The sequence below is a fragment of the Euleptes europaea genome, chromosome 7 (genome assembly GCF_029931775.1).
Source record: "Euleptes europaea isolate rEulEur1 chromosome 7, rEulEur1.hap1, whole genome shotgun sequence".
NCBI classification, from domain to species: domain Eukaryota; kingdom Metazoa; phylum Chordata; class Lepidosauria; order Squamata; family Sphaerodactylidae; genus Euleptes; species Euleptes europaea.
Genome location: NC_079318.1, coordinates 74,412,216 through 74,424,678, shown reverse-complemented (window position 1 = coordinate 74,424,678; position 12,463 = coordinate 74,412,216). Strand labels below are relative to the sequence as shown.

Here is a 12,463-nt window from a genome sequence, read left to right as displayed (position 1 = left end):
ACTGTGCTTGTCTTTGTTTTGCCCTTTTCATCTTTCTGCCTCCTTCTCTGCTTACACAGGATGACAGCACTAGCCATAGTGACCACCAAGACCCTATCTCACTAGCCGTGGAGATGGCAGCAGTAAACCACACCATCCTGGCACTGGCCCGGCAAGGAACCAACGAGATCAAAACAGAGGCCCTAGACGACGACTGATGAAGCGGCGGAGGGGGAGGGCTGAGACCGAGAAAGTAACTTAGTTTTAGACGTAGCACCTTAGCAGCCTTTCCTGGTCCTTACTATGTGTTTTTCTTGCAGTATAACTTTGCAGTCTCTTGTACGTCAAGTTAGCCGTTTAGGGTCTTGTCCTGTGAAGATGGCATGGTGCCCTCTGACTCCGCATATAAACTCTCAGTATTAACTCCCAGTCAAATAATTAACCAAGCCGACTGACCTCCCTATTCCAGCTCACCCCCCCACCCCCCGTTTCCCCCATGGCTAGACAAAAACCTTTGCTGCTCTGTCTTAGCATTCCATGAACGTGCTTCCAGGTGTCGTAGGCAGCCCTCAATTCCAAGCCTTAGGCTAAACCTATAACGTGACAACAACAAAAAAACACCCTTGGATTACCTTTTAAATGTCGTGTGTTAATGCTTTTCCTTTCCGAGAATGAAAGAGGATACAGTGAGGTTGCGTGGGTTCGAGAACAATAATGGCTGCCATATTGCAAGCGTTGGACTGAGAACGGGGAGATGATCTATTCCGGCTATGTTTTAGTATCTGGTTTCCAGGTTCCAATAAGCTGTGCCTCCTGTGGTCATGCAGCGACATGCCCCTCTTCCATTTTTCTTTGCTGTTGGTGCTATGGTGAGAACATTTTGGATAGTACAGAATAAGATGGGGGAGTGTCCGTTGGCGCATTTTGGTTGATGCTCATTGCTCAGATACTCAGCCTAGCCTTGCTCTTTTCTTGCAAGCTGTGCGGCAAGGAACGTATGACTAACTAAAGGTTCTTGTGTGAGCTCCGAAGGAGCTGCCTGTCGCAACTCTGTTCCGGGCTTGCCTACTTCCAGTCAGCCTGTGCTGTTGAAGTGAGTAAACCTGCTGCATCTCTGCACCAGGGGGTGATTGGGTCATTTGAGTGCTTCCAGTGCAGAGAGACAGCAGAATTATCTGCATTCAGTGGAAGCACACCCAGAGCAGTGACCTTCGGAGAAGAACCATGTGGATTGTCCTAACTTTCTTCTCAGAGTATGCCTTTTTAGTTGTAACGGTTAAGCGTGCCTCCAGTTTTCAGCCTCGGCTGTTAGAAGTTTGGGAAATACTACTCAAAAATCTTGTAAACTCTTCTCTGCCCGTGCCCTGTCTTGTGTTCTTGAGGAAAATGTTAATAAATTGGGGTGTGTGCCTATTTGCATAGTTTAGGTGGTCTGCAGTAGAAGAGCATGATTCAAGTCCAGTAGCCCTTTAACGGCCAACAAGATTTCCAGAGTTATAAGCATTCAAGAGTCAAAACTCTGACAACGCTTTGGTATCTGTCAAAGGGAGCTTTGACTCTCGAAAGTTTATACCCTGGAAATCTTGTCGGTCTTTAAGGTGCTACTGGAATCTGGCTCTATATCTGCACAGTTACATCCCAGCAAGCCCAAATACAAACTGTGGGGGACACATATGAGCCAATTCAATGATTACTAATGCACACCTGAGTTCCAGAACTTTCTTATCAGAGGGCATACAGAATGGCTGTGCATTTTCTATGCCATTGGTTCCCCATGGCATTCTATTGGTCCATAATAAATAAGGTTCCCAGTGGCATGTGATTGGTCCATGATGAGAAAACTGGGTGAAAATACCTCTTGTATGTTTGTGTGTTTTCCTACTTCTGTTTTTGTTTAGGAGCCAGAAAGTTGTACCACTTCAGGCAGGTTAACTAAAAATTGGAAGCCATATTTAAACAGGATACTGGATGTTGCCGTGGGATGGGGATTCCGCAGCAGGGGTGCAGTTACTGTTCTCGCACACCTGTGGTGGAAACCAGGTTACCCCCGCCCCCCATCGATGTCAGTGGGTTGCCAGGTCAGATGTGAGGATGCATTCAGACATGGTAGGCTATCTGTTGAAAATGGAACTGGGTGGGCAAAGCTTAACTGTATGTGAAGTGAACCTACCTTTAAATAGCAAAACCTAATTGATTTTTTTCCCCTTCAGCAAATGTAGCACTTTGGTTATCTTTTTTCTTAAATAAATATATATATATATATATTTGTATTCAATAATTTCTTTTTTTTAAGTCACTGGGACAAGTCCCAAATAAAATACTGTAAACTCATGTGACAGCAACATCTCATAATATGCCTTGGGCAACATCTGTTGGGAGGACTTCCCATGAGAAAGCATCGGACGCTAGAACACCAAGTGCTTCTCCTTTCATAAGTTCCGTTGGAATCAATCATGGTTGTGCAGAAAAAGTCTCTGGATGATTGTACCTGGTGTGCTTTTTTTTTTTTTAATGCTTCACTCTTTATTGGAACTTGGGCAGAATATCTTCCCAGTGGATTGGGGCCCTTCTCCCCTGAGCAAAAACTGCCTGTGCAGCTTTACGTAAATAGTAAGTGTTGCACGTGGTGCTCAGACTGACAGCTTGGCTGCCTCGCAAAAAGTTAGCTGATTCTAATGTTTGCCTTGCCCTGCTCACTTTAAGGTGTGGAGAAAGGTTTTGTTTTTTTAAGGAAAATACTTGAAGGCCCTTTACGATGTTGAAGCGGGACTTAAGACTGAAGCATTAAACTGGTGGACTGTCTTGGAATCTGTTGGCCAACTCTGTGTGCCAGATGTGCATCCAATGGTACCCCCATTCCAAAGAGTTCTGTCTGCCGCCACTTTCTCTCCATTTCCCTGTGTACATTTGGAATGATTCAAGATGGGAAGAAAACTTGGAGGGAAGGTAGCAACCAGTGCTACTGCAGAATGCCCTGGTTGTAGCCCTGTCTGCCCTCTGCCAAGGTGTGAGCGCATCTCACATTATAGCTTGTTCCCCATAACAGTAAGGAATAGTGGTATCGTAAGGGTTTGACCCTTTGGAAAGTAGCCAAGGCAAATGCATGTTCAGACAAGTGGCCGAGGGTGAGGGAATGTTTCCTTTTGGAGTCCATGAAATTGATATCTCTGTGGGTGAGTACAGTTAAAGAGTTGAGGCAGTAAAATTCAGATGCTTCGTGACTAGAGGCTCAGATGCAGCTCACTGCTTCTAAATAAACTGATAATGCAAAAAGAATTTTTTTTAGATGAGCTCTCCATTTTAAGCTAGTTGTCTGAATGCGCCCTTCATCTCTGCTACTCGGATGATGCAGTGTATGTCTAAGACACATCCTTGTGGATTTTACTTGTCCCCAAGTGTGTGATTTTTTTTTTTTTTGCAACCGTTTGATCACCAAAGCAAAAACAAAACAGTAGTCTTCTGCCTGGCTTGTCTGTCTAAAACAGGCAAATAAACAAGGTGCTTCAGCCATAGACTCAGGGATATGAAACTGGTTCAGCGAGTGCAGAGAACATTTTTATTTTGTAATGCTCACGAGCAAGCATGTAACTTTTAGTGTTCGGTAAGCAAAGAGTGTAGGAATTTGGGTGTGCTAGTATGGGGGAGTTATCCAGCAAAACTGTAGCAGCTCCAATGGAATTTTACCTTCTTATTTGTATGGTAGTCACACACTGATCTGACAAGCAAACAGCCAGAATTTATGACTGTGAGGACATTTTAATAATCAATGCCTTCTCTGCATTGGGCTTGCCACTGCTATTTACTTATGCTGTTCCATTGATGGTATTTTTTATTTTTTGCTTTGGTTCCTCAGTAGAAAACTTTAGCAACAGAATCTGTTCTTACAAGAGGGTTACTCATAATGTATAATCTGAGTAAGATGTCCCTCCTCTTCTGTGACATGGAAAACTGCAGCTTGCTAGTTTTCTAGTTCACAAAATAGAAGCTGTAACTCCAGGCAAGTTCGAACCTCTGGAGTTACATTGGTCATGCGAGTAGACCGCAGGTTCTTTGCCCAAGCCAAGTGCCAACGTACTTTCAGAACTGCCATAAGCCAGCAGCCATTCAGAAAAGTTTGCTATTCAGAAAGTTTTAGTCCAAAACCTAAAAAAAGAAGGCAGCATCTGGTTTCAGAATTAAGAAAGTCTTACTCCAGAGTGAAATCTTAAGCTTGATGGATTGTGCTTTGATATTTTAAAACAACTTCCTGTCAAATGACTGGCACCATCCAGAGAAGATGGCATCTTAAGCACTCAGTGAGGAACAAAAGTCCTATTGGTTTCATTGGGAATTTAGATGCTTCTAACTAGATAAGATCTATACCAAGCTAAAGGTTGACTCTCATAACTTCATTTGGTTTTCAGTGGGGAGACTTTTTACCATGATTGTATAGTTGATCCACATGGGACCTGGATTTGATGCAGTTCCAATACTTGAACTGGTCCCTTATTCTCACTTAGTCTAACATTATTACAGCATTTCACATTATTGAGAGACTTTGCCATAGGAAGTTGACCCCTCTTGTCCATTCAAATTGGTGAAATATGGAATGGTTGATGGTTTTTCTTTTGCGACCAGAACTGTTGGATCAGTGGGTTTCAAATTCCAGATTTGAACTCAAGTTGATTTCTTCCCTTTCACTCTTTCTGTCTCTCTCTTTTGGCGTTGCCTTTGTGTTCTGGATTTGCAGTGGAAAATTTGTGTTTGTGCTTCCAAGGTGAACTATCCAGCACTTGACCCATTATCTTGATCCATTTAACCATCCTTAGGATAGATAGTTGACGTTTTTTGAAATGTTGATAGATGATCTTAGCTAACTCATGAGCAGGAAGTATATTGTATGAATCATCTCAAGCTATTTGATCTGGGTGTAACCTCGAGTCTTTGGTGTGCTGTGGTCCACATTTTTGACTATGTGGCCTTGCAGAATCTCCCATAGTTCTATGATGTCATTGACCTTGTTGTTCGGATAACTGAAGAGCAACCTCCCCCACCTTGCCAAAAACCATTTTGGTGTGTATCACTTCCTTACCAATAATGATTTGAAATATAATCTTAGTTTTCATCAAGTAATACTTTCATTTATTTTGGTGGAGAGAAGGTAAGAGGGATCCAAGTTTTCTGCATTCATATTTAGAAAAAGGGCTTCCTATAAAAATAATTTGCACTCTGTACTACAGTTCTTTTCAGTGATCAGGATTGGAAAGACTTCTAGGCAATAAGTGTTGGTTTGTGTCTGCTATTGATGTGGGCCTACATGGGCAGTCCTCACCTTGATAAAATTCCAATAGGAGTGACAGCTTCTTTCAGTGATATTTAATTTTCTTTCAACACTGTTCACATTTTGGGTTGGTGTATCCCCCCCCCCCCCCACAGTTTGCCGGGGTACCTGGAATTACACAGAGAACGACTTTTAAAGTGGTTGCTTCATAACTGTTTTCTGAGAGCAGGTTATGAGTTTTCTTTGGGCCACAATTTGGCTTTTCTTTGGTGTTGAAAATATATCGAGGTGAGGGAAAAATCTGTGCTCTGTCTCTGGCTACTGTATAAAACCATGCTTTAGGAAACTAAGTCACAGGGAGTGGATGAAACTGTAGGGGTATTTGCAAGTGGGAAGGTGGAATTGGTCACAGGTGCCCCAGACATGCAGGTGAACCTTCAGGGACAGACAAATATCCCTTCCTGATTTTTCAGAGGCAAGTGTGTCCTCATTCATTTTCTCATTCTCTGTCCTCCTTGAAAGCAAATTGAAGTATTTTGTTATAACTTTTAATCAGATTTTTCCTGAAATATTGCCATGAGAAGGATTATTGGGAGGGTTCAATGGATGTATGGCAATGGAAAAGGTGTTTTTAAATCAGATTGAACATCTGATTTAAAAATACCTTTTCCATTGCCATACATCCATCTACACGTAATTAGTTCAACTAAGTGTGTTGGCATTTTTACAATTCATTCTTTGTAACTAAAAGCAAGTTCCCTGATTCCTCCTGCCTATATCTTAATTCCCTTTGTAGGCCAGTGTTCAGAGAAGCTATTCAGCCTGAATTGTTCAAGATCTCAGTAGGGTGTGCCCTTCAAAAATGTTCATATTAATTTTGGATCTGGATTTGAGATGGGAATGCTTTTCATTATCCCAGGTTTTTGGGATTCTCCTTACCATTGGGGATATTTTCAGGGTTTTGGGGCGGTCCCAAAAATTCAGGAGCATTTTAGCATTTGCCCTTCATTTCCCCCAGAGGCAGCAGGAGCAACTCTGTCAAACCGCTATTAAATCTTAAAGTGCCGTTAGTTTCAATGGGACAACGTGGCCTCATTGAGTAGACCTGGCCGAGGACAATAGGTCTGTCACCCACAGGATAAGGCCATTATTTCCTATGGACCATAGAGAGGCTAGGGCTAGTCCCAGTAGGAACTAATGGCCCCATTATTTCCTGTGGGTGGAAGGGAGGCCAGATCTAACTGTAGGAAATAATAGAGCTAATTTCCTAGGGGTAAACCTGGCCTGTTATGGCCCATAGAAAATAATGGCTTCATTATTTCCTATGAGTGGTAGACCTAGCCTCTGAGGAAAAGTCTACCCTTGGCTGTTAGTTGCGTCTTCTGATTTCAGAGGCCTGGTCTTTCCACAGAAAATAATGTCCCTTTAAAATTTGAAGGGACAGAGATGCTGCCAAATAGCTTGTTGGTGGGGCCGGCTTCCCCTGTCTCCTATTTGACTCCTGGCATCTGGAAACCTGAAACACTTCTGAAATTCCAGGAAATAAATGTTTGTTACTTCCAGAATTTCAGAAGATTTGGGTCATTTCAGGTATCCTTATGCTGACCAGAAAGAGCTAATTTTGGGTTTATTTTCTGGTGTATTCAAATGCACACCCTTAGATCTCAATCTTTTTTTTTTTTGCAAATTTTTGCATGTATACTTCCTTTTTGTAAACTTCCCTTGAGGATCCAACTAGTTTTCTGAATCTAGGTTTTTGGGTTGTTGTTGGGGTTGTTTTGTTGTTGGGGTTGTTTTTACATTGAATGAATAGTATGTTTTTGTAGTGTGTGGAAAATATTTTTTAGCTGATTTCCAAATAGTTTGTTGAGCATCCAATGAACAATCGAGTGTATGGTAATAGGACTTTCACAGCTAGTCTTGTAGAAGATGGATGATCTGTTGATGGTCATTTGTGCCTCCATTATTGAGTATGTGGACGTATAAAGCTGCCTTATATAGTTTCCATTAGCCCGACTAGCTCCCTGTTGTCTAGCAAGATTGGCAGCAGCTTTTCAGGATCTCAGGCAACATTTCTTCTCGGCTCTGCTATCTGAAATAATATTTTTAACTGAAGATGCTACAGGTTAAACCTGGGACCCCTCTGCATGCTTTCCCAAGCTATGGCCCTGGCTCTGTTCCTCTGGGTAATTCAGTTGTGGAGAGAGAACTCATTAGTAAGTCCCACGTTTTCCTGTCTTTCCCTTTTCCCATCAGGACAATCTGGAACAGGTGGTTTGGGCCTACCTTCTGAGATTTATTTCTTTCAGGGATTGGCTTCTTCTGTTTTGAGACTGGGAATACTTTCTTGGAAACGTGAACTTGTGATCAAGAGCATTTGGAAAGAGATAATGCAGAGCAGAGGTCCCCAGCGTGGTGCCCGTGGGTGTCATGATACCTGCAAACACCTTTTTTGCACCCACCAAGTGTTTTTAGGAAGTAGGTGGGGCCAGGAAGGGATTTTGCCCAGCAAGACTTCTAGTTGACTACCGGAGATTTGATTGGCCGTGCAAAGTTTTTAAAATGTTGCTTTGGCACAGCTGCCACCACAGCACAATCATCTATGCTGTGTTACTGAAGTTAAACTGTGGCAATCATTTTGTGGCTGTCTCCGCCTCCTGTGGCAGCCGTTTTGTTGCTCTGCCCACCATGCTGCGACAGAATTCCAAATGTGCCCACAGGCTCAAAAAGATTGGGGACCCAAGCTGTAGAGTATCGATCTTTGATGGGCCACCATGGAAACATCTCCATTTCTCTCCACTGGTTTCTAAAGTCTGCTGTCCTCTTGCAGATAATGATACCGTGTTGCCATATTGAGATTCCACTTAAATCTTTTGAACATAGGGCAGTCACATTTCATGGTTAAGCAAGAAAGGCCATGTGTTCTGTTGACTACTTAAGTGTTACAGGCAATCTTCAAGAGGCCATTGCAGACATATCCCCACCCTAATCTAAGAAGCGACAGTCTCTGTCCTTACTTTAGTTTGTGACTATTTGTTGACTCAATTTCCTCTGGCCATTAGCTCCTAGTTGTGGGAGAGGCCTGAAAGAAGGAAAGTGTGTAAAAGTGGACTTCATTAATGAGATCTTCAGGCCAACCGGAGTGAGCAGAAACATTCATTTTTGAAAAACAGATGGGCGTGACTGGCTTCCTTGTGAGCACCCCGTTGAATTCCCAGAAGCTTTTCCAGTGTTGTGGCCATTGCTAAAAGTGCCTACCTGAATAACCCACCTTGATCGCAAGCTGGAAGTGCGTGTTTTTTCTCTCTTGAGAAGAAGACTCTCTCTTCCCTGCCCGCCTTCCATTTGCAGGATTTAGAATGGAGAGTCTGCAAATTGACTTCACTACCCAAACAAGCTGGGCAGGAGCTATTGCTGCTTCCTCCGCTGCCTATCTCTCTCTCCCCACCACACCCCAGCTTGATTTCTGTTTCCAGAGAATGTTGCGAGAATTTACGGTTGTTCAGACGGGTCATCTTAGTCTCCCTAACGTTTCTTGGGGAGGCGGGGGAAGAGGGGGGAATACAATACAATACCCTTGTCCTATATAGATGCATACTGTTTGCACTTGTGCGTGACCTCCTGAGTGAGGCGAGGCTTTCCTGGTGGACACCTGATGAACACCTGAGTTGCCTCAATTCAATTTCCAATAGAAGAATTTCCCTGCTCTATTCTAAACCAGATTTTCAAAAATGCCATATTGTCCATCTTTGCAGGTTGCTGTTAATTTATGAATATGCTTGAGAAAACTTTTTATTTAACTCTTGGATTTTTAAAAAAATCTTTTGAACTGTATAAAGAAAAAGTGGGGGGAATACTGGGTTCATTGAACACTCTAGTGTTATTGGTTCTTGTAGGTTATCCGGGCTGTGTAACCGTGGTCTTGGAATTTTCTTTCCTGACGTTTCGCCAGCAACTGTGGCAGGCATCTTCAGAGTAGTAACACTGAAGGACAGTGTCTCTCAGTGTCAAGGGTGTAGGAAGAGTAATATATAGTCAGAAAGGGGGGTGGGTTTGAGCTGAGTATTGTCCTGCAAAAGTATTGTCCTGTAAGTATCAAGATAATGTGCTAATGAGGGTATGGTATGTTAATATGGAACCATTGTATCCTGAAGTGATCTGTTAATGTGTGTAATCCAAAGCTAATCTGTATGGCTATTGTTGAATGTTGTCTTTGTCTGGAGGTTTTTCAGGGCAGGAAGCCAAGCCTTATTCATTCTTAAACTCTCCTCTTTTCTGTTAAAGTTGTGCTGATGTTTATGAATTTCAATGGCTTCTCTGTGCAATCTGACAAAATAGTTGGTAGAATTGTCCAGTCTTTCAGTGTCTTGGAATAAGACCCTGTGTCCTGTTTGTGTCAGTCCATGTTCAGCCACTGCTGATTTCTCAGGTTGGCCAAGTCTGCAGTATCTTTCATGTTCTTTTATCCTTGTTTGTATGCTGCGTTTTGTGGTCCCGATGTAAACTTCTCCACAGCTGCAAGGTATACGATATACTCCTGCAGGGTATACGATATACTCCTGCAGAGGTGAGGGGGTCTGCAGGAGTATATCGTATACATCGGGACCACAAAACGCAGCATACAAACAAGGATAAAAGAACATGAAAGACTTGCAGACTTGGCCAACCTGAGAAATCAGCAGTGGCTGAACATGGACTGACACAAACAGGACACAGGGTCTTATTCCAAGACACTGAAAGACTGGACAATTCTACCAACTATTTTGTCAGATTGCACAGAGAAGCCATTGAAATTCATAAACATCAGCACAACTTTAACAGAAAAGAGGAGAGTTTAAGAATGAATAAGGCTTGGCTTCCTGCCCTGAAAAACCTCCAGACAAAGACAACATTCAACAATAGCCATACAGATTAGCTTTGGATTACACACATTAACAGATCACTTCAGGATACAATGGTTCCATATTAACATACCATACCCTCATTAGCACATTATCTTGATACTTACAGGACAATACTTTTGCAGGACAATACTCAGCTCAAACCCAATCCCTTTCTGACTATATATTACTCTTCCTACACCCTTGACACTGAGAGACACTGTCCTTCAGTGTTACTACTCTGAAGTTGCCTGCCACAGTTGCTGGCGAAACGTCAGGAAAGAAAATTCCAAGACCACGGTTACACAGCCCGGATAACCTACAAGAACCAATGAACTCTGACCGTGAAAGCCTTCGACAATACTCTAGTGTTAGTTTCAGAGTGGTCAAGATTCTATCCCTGTGATTGTGAAGCAAAAGAAAAAAAGCATAATTCCACCAGAAAACAAAGGGTATTATTTACAGAATAAAGGCCCCAATTCACAGAAAGTCTGAAGCCTTATACTGTATGGGACCATTACTCCCTATTGCCCAAGATTATCTACTCTAACTGATAGGAGCTCTCCAGGTTCAGGGCGAGATAAATCTTTCTTAATACCTCCTACCTGATCCTTGTAACTGGGGTTGGCAGGGGTTGAAGCGCAGACCTTTGGCATGCCACGCATGTTCTCTTCCACTGAGCTACAGCCTCACCAGACTGAGCTAAAATGGGTTAAGTTTCATTGGAATAAATGGGGTGATTTAGTTATGACTAACTGAAGCACTGTTGAGTTCAGTGAGTCTTAAGCACAACTACCATTCCCTGGATCTGAGAGGCTACAAGAAGAGCATTTAATTTTCCCTTGCGCAAGAAAGCCATGTAGATCCCTTGCCACTCTAAAAATGTGCAAACCCTGCATACCAGAGAATACTGAGTGAGCCATAGAAGGGCATGTTTGAATGACTAAGTACTGTTGGGAGTCACTTTGCAATCAGAAAATGGTCCATGAGTACACAGAGTCCACATAGCGTCAGTTTTAATGTGCCAGAGTATTAATTGCTGGTCAAGATAGCGTACCCTGCTTGTTTGTGCTTTGAGGGCAAAAGCTGCATTTCAGACATGTATGCGCTGTTCCTAAGTGATGTTGCTTATGTCCATTTTGCAGTGAATAATGGGTCCCTGATGATAAAAAAGATGCATATCAGGGAGTGCTGACCATGTTCTGGTTGCACCTTTAACTGTGTGGGGGTTATATTACCCTGGTATTATTAAGCTATCTGGCTGCCTTTTCCTTTAAATACAAACAGGCTTACCCACTGTCTTTATAACCTCTACACAGCCAAGATGAGAGGGATGGCATTGATATAGCACAGGGCTGTAGCAACTCCATGCTTCCATCTTCTCTCCAAAGTACCACTTTGGTGGAGGGTGGATACCCCCCAGTGCCTTCCACTAGCTATTCAGTGGAGGAGACCTATGGTGGAGGGTCAAGAAGTAAATGTCCCTTGACACTCTCTTTTGAAAGTGAAATAGGCAATAGTTACCCCCCTCTTCCCACCAGACATTGTGTTTGTATTGGGATGAAAATGAATTCTACTCTGGCTGGATTCCTATGTTAGCAGTGTGTGTGTGCGTGTGTGTGTGTGTGTGTGGCAGGGAGCCGTGTCTTCCATTTCAGATTTTGTGCATCTTAATATGACATCCACACCAGAGGGAGGAACCATTTTAAAACCTGTAAGTGTCAGGCGAGAGGAAGCCATGGTGACTTGTATACTGCGACGAGAGGGGCCGTACCCATCTCACATTTATGCCCTCTTCTATCATGTGTGTGTGTGTGTGAGCTGAACCCCTTCCCCATTGTAGCCAACCGTGTTCTACTATAATCTGTCGAGAAGCTGGGCGTGTTCATTTTTTCAAGTTGACGTCCCAGGAGGGTCTGGGCCCCGCTTAACCGTGTCCCCTCTTCAGTTCATGGTGGCAACCTGTCTGTCGTTTTGTCTGCCGTACTGTGTTCAGCCTACCTCAAGAGGTAGATCTGTGTCTCGCTGTCCCTGCAGCCACAATCTCTTCTTTTTTTTATTTCCTAATTTTCCAAAACACTCAACACTGGAATGTATATCTCCTTCCCAGCCACCTACCGTCTCCCCACTCCCCTCCGTCTCCAACGCCCCCCCTGCTGTTGCCACCAACTCCTGTTGCAGATTGGATGCTGCTTTAAATGTGAAAAAAATTGTTTAAAAAAGCTATATAAGGAAGAAAAAAATTAATAAAAAACCTGAATGAAAAGCTAAAGCTGAATTTATAAGCCTTGTTGCATATGAGCCAAAAGTGCAAAAAGCTCCGTATAATAAACTAACCTGCCAC

At 43.0% G+C, this 12,463-nt stretch overlaps 2 protein-coding genes across 9 annotated transcripts in view; both read left to right on the top strand.

The window, feature by feature from the left end:
- Positions 1–570, top strand: part of HMBOX1 (homeobox containing 1) — a 101,361-nt gene extending 100,791 nt beyond the window's left edge. For 4 of the 8 annotated variants that reach the window (XM_056853951.1, XM_056853950.1, XM_056853949.1 and 1 more), the window contains one exon: positions 60–570. In XM_056853951.1, coding sequence (XP_056709929.1) covers positions 60–197 — 138 coding nt within the window. In that variant the 3' untranslated portion in view covers positions 198–570. The remainder of the gene's footprint in view (positions 1–59) is intronic. The other 4 variants (XR_008933419.1, XR_008933418.1, XR_008933417.1 and 1 more) reach the window with 2 other exon arrangements.
- The window catches only part of MSRA (methionine sulfoxide reductase A), a 504,699-nt gene that overhangs the window by 14,228 nt on the left and 478,008 nt on the right, over positions 1–12,463 (top strand). The gene's annotated exons all lie outside the window — the stretch shown is intronic.